General features: G+C 45.9%; 1 protein-coding gene across 1 annotated transcript; it reads left to right on the forward strand.

Annotated features, from left to right (window-relative positions):
* Positions 1–2,143: 2,143 nt before the first annotated feature.
* On the forward strand, positions 2,144–7,591 carry LOC105190949 (uncharacterized). Its single transcript, XM_025297967.1, has 3 exons — positions 2,144–2,157; positions 2,983–3,263; positions 7,581–7,591. The coding sequence occupies exons 1-3, from the start codon at positions 2,144–2,146 to the stop codon at positions 7,589–7,591; spliced, it is 306 nt and encodes a 101-aa protein (XP_025153752.1).
* Positions 7,592–7,820: the final 229 nt, after the last annotated feature.

A 7,820-nucleotide genomic window follows, 5' to 3' on the forward strand; every position in this document is an offset into this window, starting at 1 on the left:
TATTCTTACTAGTTATACTGGCTAATTTGAAAAAATTATTATAATGTATAGCGAAAAGTAATATATATAGATGTACTTCTAGCTCCAGTCCTGCAATAAATAGGTACGAATGAAATAAGATCATCATAACAAATAAATTTCCAATCAGTTTTGTTGTGGACTTTATAGCTACAAAGATGTTCATCATCAGCAATTGTATGAAACATAGTTAAAAGAAAGAATATATTCAGCTTCTTGCAATAGATTATAAACAGCATTTGACCAAATATGAGTAAATTATCTTTATATGTTACAGCAACACACATACTTTTTTAAAAAGCGTTCCAAATATTCTGATCCATGAGCATATGGTTATTTTTTTGTTCATGTCTAGAGGTAGAGCATGACTGAGCAAAATAAGCGGACATTCAAATCAACATACTCCTCTTCATAAAAGAAGAAAATTAATTGCTATAAGAGGAAATCCTTTTGAAATAAGAGGAAGAGTTAAAATAATATCTAATAAATTGTAGATGAATGGTTCACTTTAATCGCTTTATCGAAAGAGGAATCCTTTTTCTGCGAAAGGCTTTGCTTAGAATATGAGAGTATGGGAAAAATCACTTTACACAAAGAAAATACTTTTTCTCGACGACCATAACCATGAAGAAATCACTCGCGCGCATTTCGACCGCAAATTTACGTATGCCCACTTTATCATCAGGAAACACCCACGTACTCGCGACTCGATAACGAACGAATCGATCCTCAATCCCGGAGCCGTACCGGCCGTACTTGATGGCGAGATCAGCGAGGCTGGCGGACCGGCATGGCGCTCGTGCGGGGGTCGCGAAAGAGCGGCGGGATACAGCACAGTCGAATCATCATCAAAGAACACGTTACAGCCGAATGTTGACTCGACTATTAATCTGGCGAGGCAAATGGAGTATTTACCGAACAAGCAGCACATACGGTATTTCAGTGCGGATATCTTGGACGAGAACGAGGACATTTCGCAGCCGTCTCGCGCGCTCGATGTGATCCCCGATCCAACGGAACAACGTCGCTGCGATGACACGCCGGCGGGTGTTGATAAGTCACAACATTTGACGTGTCGCCCAAGTCGCGCGAATCATATCGAGTGCTCGGATTGCATATCGAGGCACCAGTGCGCGGCTGCCTGCCGCTCGATAGCCGAGCATGAGCATCGGGATCTGCATCACATCTGTCACGGAGAGGATCGCGACGAGGCGGATTCCGACGCAGAAACGCATGTCGTTTGGCCCGCTGAATGCCGGCATCTGGACTGCGCGCACGCGACGAGCTGTCGATGTTCCTGCGAGTATTGCGAGTACCCCGACGTGAATACGCAAAGCGAGTGCCGGCCGTTTGCGGCGGGCCCGCTGAAAGATTCCGCTCCTCCGCGGAAGCATCTCTCGGACAAGGCGGCTGAATTCGCGACGGGGCCCGGGGAATACTCGCCGGCGGACGAGTGCGACGGCCGCTGCGCGAATTGCGAATGCGCCGCGAGAGGCTCGGCGTCGCCGAACGTGTTCGTCCGGCGCTCCTCTCGCGATTCGAGCGCGGCGCGCGAAATTGATACGCGCCCTGGGACGCGCGGCTGTACAGCGGCGCGGCTGCAGGACGAACGGCCGAATAAATCAGATCCGCTGAAAGCCGCCGACACGTGGGAGCGCGTCCGCCGCTGCGGAGGAGGTCGCGCTGCCGCGGAGCCGTCGCCGTCGCCGTCGCCGTCGACGCGTCCCGACCGATCTCCTGGGGAAAGGGGGGAATTCGCCCGCGGAGTGGATTCCAAGTGGAAACACGGCCCCATTGAAACTGACGCCCAACAATTGGATTACAAATGGAAGAGAAGAATCGCGCCGGTAGAAGCAGCCGATGGCGCGCGCGCGACTGCGGATTTCAAAGGCAGACGCGGCTCCAGGTGAAAGTCGATTTGGATGAGATATGGCCGCGCGATAAAGCCCACCGCGACGGCGCTCTCTTGCTTCTTTTTCTCCTTTCTTTTTTCCCCTTTCGCCTCTCCCTCCTCTTTAGTTCCGCGTTGTAACGCTGCGCTACGTCCAACAGATATAAATCGGGCGAGGCGATTCGTGTCCAATTGCGCGAAAGCGCCGAGATAAGGAAGCGCGAGAGCCCGCAAATGGTCGAGGCAACGTTAGTCCTTCGCGCCGGTTTCTCGGAGCTGCTCTGCACTCACGCCCCCTTCCCTCTCCCCCCGCCCCCCACCGAAAAAGAGAACAGAATCTTTCCGTTCTAGGCTCTCTTTTCTTCTTCTCCCTCGCTCGCTCTCTTTCTCTCGCGTTGCTTCGGAAAGGTTCTCCTCTCGCGCGCCGGATATGCCGCGCTTTTGTTTATTTTCTCTCTCGATTCATCCTGACCAATTTAACATTTGTTTTCGGCGCTCATCTCGGGAAATATTAACCATGCTGATACAATTGAACAATAATACACACATGTATGGTGAAGAAATATTTGATACAGCCGTTGATTTTCAATTACTTTTTACAGCAAACACGAATTTTCTATTGCCCACTTAAATACATATGCCCACTTTACATATGACGCGCGCGGCACTCTCTCATTGTTTGACCGCGGGAAATAGCATCCGGAAAATTAACGCAACGCTTCACCCGATTCCAGACTTCACTTACTCTTTCAGCGCGTAACCGCGCTCAGCTGCTGCGCCGCTGCGGAATATTTCCAAAACGGCGCGCGACTTGACAACAACAACGATTCTTCGCTCGTACATTTCACCGCGCGCCGCGCACAGAGTGCATCGAATTTACCGCGCTTCTCCCTTCGACGGATTCTTTGTTCAATTCCAAGTCGAGCTTCCCGCGCCGCTACTCCTCCTGCCAGCACCAAAAGAGCGCGGTAAAAGGGAACACATTAGATCCGTCGACGCTCTCTGCACAGCGTGAACGGGAGACGCGCGCGAGAATTCGACACAGTCAAGTGACACACGTGAATGTTCCGCAGGTCACAAACGAGGTACGACGACACAAACGCCGACGGCGTACGCCGCGATTACTCTCTTTGGCTGAGTTCACCGATGGGCAAAATTTGGTCGCGAATGCGCGACGCATGCAAGAACGTCGCAAAGCTCACCGCTGCAAGCGTCGGGCGCGTTGCGAGGAATGCGCCGAAATCGGAAGGCTCGTCGAAGAATCCGGAAGTCGAAATGGCACCGGCGACGCTCGACGACGCTCGACGACGGCCGGTGATCCTGTACGCCGGCGGAATATGCGGAGAGACATGTCGTAAAAGTTTCATACGCTCAAAGGCTGCGGGTAGGGATGCAACGATTTCTCAAAATATCGACAATGATATTATCGTCATTCAGAACCATCGATAACGATAATATCGTTATCGATGGTTCTGAAATTTTTTAAAATATCAATATAAATTTCGATATTTTAAAAAATACCGATATTTATATTGATATTTTTATTTAAAAATGTATGTAAAAATGTATGTATTTAAAAATGTATGTTTATAAAAAATATATAGAGATATGCATAGAAAGGATATGCAGGAAAAATTTGAAAAGATCTTTTAAAAATTTTTATCTTCATATAATTTATTGTCGTATTCTTATTAGAAAATATATAATGAATCACAGTCACATTTGCCGGAGATCACCACATACATGGAGCAGGAGATCTATTACAGTTCAACGATTGAGGTGGGAATTATAAAAGTGAGCGAATTTACTAGACATCGAGCAATTATATAATATATATTCTAGTGAATTCACTCACTTTTGTAATTTTCATCTCGGTCGTAGAACCGTAATAGGCCCCCAGAGCTCTAACTGAAAAATACGAAAATCAGTAAAATTCACATCGATATGTCGATTTTATCGAAGACAAAAAAATATCGATAAATATTCGATATTTGTCTCTCGATATATCGATATTTCGATATTATTGATTTATCGTTGCATCCCTAGCTGCAGGCGAATCGACGGCGCGTCAGGAACGCGTAGGAAAATCTCGCGAGGATGCGGAGGCTTCGGCGGCGACGCGGAGGCGCGCGCGAGCGGCCGCGTCTTGCGGCCGCGACGACGCGCAGGAGCGAGCGTATAAAAACGCTGAGAGCCGGCGGGACGGCGGAAAGTCTTGTGTATTTTGCGACGGTACGATTAATAGTAATCAATCCTCTTTCTCTCTCTCTCTCTCTCTCTCTCTCTCTCTCTCTCTCTCTCTCTCTCCGCGCGTCTACCTGTTGCACTGACAAAACCGTCGAAATTCATAGCTTACGTTTATAGCGGGCGATCAACACACCCATCCCCTGGGAGCGAGTTTACTTACAAAATACATGTAACGTTTTTCGAGGAACTTGTTGCTATTTTGCGCGGCACCGACAGCAGCGGCGCAACAACAAAGAATCTGCTTTTATTTTCGTTCTTCGCCGAGCACGTTGCTTTCCAATTGCTGTCGGCTCGTTGTTGATTTATCTTTCGCTTTTTCCTACGCCGCGCCGTCGCGGCGCACGTGCCGCATAGATAGCGAAACGTCTATATATCCTCCATTCCCCCGGTAAATATCAACATTGTGACTCTTTAATTTTGCAAATTGACGTTAATTTCCTCACAGTTGCCTCACAATCGCGATAAGAGATTTACGCGGTCCGCTTTGCACACGTAATATTTTTCTGGCGTGCGTGTATAAAATATCCTCTCCCTTTTCTCTCTCTCTCTCTCTCTCTCTCTCTCTCTCTCTCTCTCTCTCTCTCTCTCTCTCTCTCTCTCTCTCTCCCTCTCTCTCTCTCTCTCTCTCTCTCTCTCTCTATCTCTCTATCTCTCTATCTGTCTACCTGTCTATCTATCTATCTTTATCTCTTGAAACGTTTCCAAATTGACACGTTGCGAAGACAAAGGATATTATTTATATTCAAATTTCACATTAACCTTTTCATACGAGAAATTTGCATTTAGATACGAATGCCTTTGTGAAATATTCAATATCGCGAAACATCCTCTGGTTCGCTGTACGTATAAATTTCCCCCGTCCCTTTGATGCGGAAATAATAATTACTCGTCCACAGAGCGTGAACGCGACAGGCATCGGATCATAGAATTCCTACCACGAAATGAGACGCACGGCCACGATGAGTATGCGTATCCTCGGCCTCCTTTGAGCGAGTCTTTCGTGCATACCGAGGAGCCCGTATTCAGGATCTCGTAGCCGAGGGTGCAGCGACGGCAAGCAAAGTCCTGCGAAGAGTGTTGAAAATCCACGAGAATGCGACGTGCCAACGATGTTGAAGAAAGAAGGCCTTGGAGTCGTCGCGTTTCGCGAGACCTGCGCGTGTCATGTTGAAAACGAAGAATCGCGCGAGCATCACGCAGGAAATCCAAGTTCATAGCTCGCCGCGGTCCATCGCGAAGCATCCGCAGCTGCTGACTGTCGAGTGATTCGCGCAGATGCGCCAGACGTTTCCCCGAATAATTGGCTGCTTCGGCAACTCCGCTTAGCAAGCGCAACAGTTCCAGGTAAATGATGGACAAAGGTGAAAGCGTATGAGATGTACGCGAAAGAGCATATCAGCCGAGCACGCCGATGCTGAAGAACGAGGACATTCTGGACACGACGATGTTGTCGGCGGAAATCAACTCCGCGCTTTTTCCTTCGTCATGGAACGAGCTGATAACTTCGACCTCCGAGCAGGCATCGCCGCCGCTTGTATCGTCGGGGGCGAGATCGGCGCGCTTCCGGATTTCCGAGCTACGCGACGGCGATGAGATTCCGGAGGAAGCGATCGGCTATTGGTAATAAAGCCATCGCGCCTGTGTTTAAACGGAGAAGGAGCATCGGGAGGATGGGGGGTTATCCGCTACTACTCGTGATAGCGGAATGAAGATTACGCAAATAGAGCCATCTACTGTGCAAACTGCTCGAGAAGGCAATAAAAGGCGGACCTACGTAAACATTCAAGTGCAAACAGCCGACGCGATTGTTACGAGGATTTTATCGAAGCTCCTCGCCGACGGCGAAGAAAAAGAGGTGGTAGAAGAGGGAGAGGAGAAGCAAGAGCAGGAGCAGGAGGAGCGAAAGAAGGAGGAGGGAGTGCTGATGAACATAACGCTACAATCAAAATCGGATCACGACGTCTCGGACGGGAAAAGAGTCTCGGCGAGAAAGACGAAGTCGCCAAAAACGCCGTCGGATAACGTCACTTTCACGGAGACTAACGCATTTGATTCGAATGGACACGGTCCTCGAATCATGACCCCCACCATGTCGAGGATAGTGCAATGTTTCGTCTGTAGCAAACGACATTGTTACATGTAGATGAGGTGTTCCGATGAGTCGATTTTTCTGCAAGAAGCATTAATCGCGGAACACTCGGAGATGGCAGAATCGAGCGATCTCGCAAACTTTAATACCGTTGGAAGAACGAGGAAAGTCTCCTAAAGCCGTCAAAATTTCACTTCTTCTCTCTACACGTTCTCGCATTCCAGATTAATCGACAATCGTGAGAAAAATGTAGCTACCCGAGTAGAAAAATTAATAAGGCTAGGGTAAGGGCCTGATTATTTTTCCCTAACACTAATCAGGCCCTAGTAGAGATAGAAAGACAAGAGCCCTACGAGATGTGTAACAAATGGTTTAATGGGCCCTTATAAGGTGATATTATAAGAGCTTTATAAGACAATAATTTTACTATTGCTTGAGTAAAAATATTCGTTCTTTTCATTCCAAAACATTTATAGACTATAATTTCTTTATTTATTTATAATATACTTGTTAATATACATAACAAAAATTCTTTTTTTTTTAAATATAACATATTTTACAATAAAATATAACATTCTTTACACATAAAAATCCTGCTACTGTTTTTATTAAAGTTTTTATTAAAGTTTACTGCATTTCCAAACGAAGGAAATACTAGAAAAATCCTTGGAAGAAACTAACGAATGTAGCAATTAATAAAACTAATAAAATTTGTTTTTAATTGCGGTATAATTAAACAATCTTTAAAAGAACCAGATAGACAGCGTACCTACTGAAACAATACTAAACTATGACACTTTTATTACACGCTTCAGATCTTATTTTCTATAACAAAACTTGATTTTGTATGTCTAACTAAAGCATCCTCTTAAAAGATCCTTCTAAGGATCCACATCAGTTTTCCATGTTAAAGCATTATTTCGTAAAATCTATGGTATCGCTAATAAATTCTTCTAAGGCCCTTCTCAGCTTTCTCTATCAAAGCCTTATTTATGAAATCTAAGACATTCCTAAAAAATTCTTCTAAGATCCTTATCAGTTTTCACTAACAAAGCCTTATTTATTAAATCTAAGGTACCCCCCCTAATAAATCTTTTTAAGGCCTTCATCAGTTTTTCTTATCAAAGCTTTATTTTGTAAAATCTAAGGTATCCCTGAAAGATCCATCTCGATGTGATAATAATTAGGCATCCCTTTTTAGAGCATTCTACTCTCAACCTTATTGAAGCCTTATGCTTCATGAGAGAGTAGCCTTTACAATTTTTTACTCGGGTGGAGACGACGCTGACGACTGGTCGAAAATTTTCAGTAATTACCAATCTGACAATCTTTTAGGGATGTCTTAGATTTTACAAGTTTTCGATTAGTCACATCCGATTTTAACGACGCATCCCTCACCGTCGATTAATCCAGAAAGCGCGTTTGTCAGCGCAACTGGCCGAAGACTTTTAGACAACTATCGATTTACATCGTTGACATGCGACATAAAATGTACAACACGTCTGTCGGATTTTTCGTGCGAGTTGATGAGCCCGGTCGAGAAACTCGCGCAACTTCAGGCGATGTTTCCGCCGT

This window comes from Harpegnathos saltator, unplaced genomic scaffold (genome assembly GCF_003227715.2).
Source record: "Harpegnathos saltator strain DR-91 unplaced genomic scaffold, Hsal_v8.6 scaffold2, whole genome shotgun sequence".
Lineage (NCBI taxonomy): Eukaryota > Metazoa > Arthropoda > Insecta > Hymenoptera > Formicidae > Harpegnathos > Harpegnathos saltator.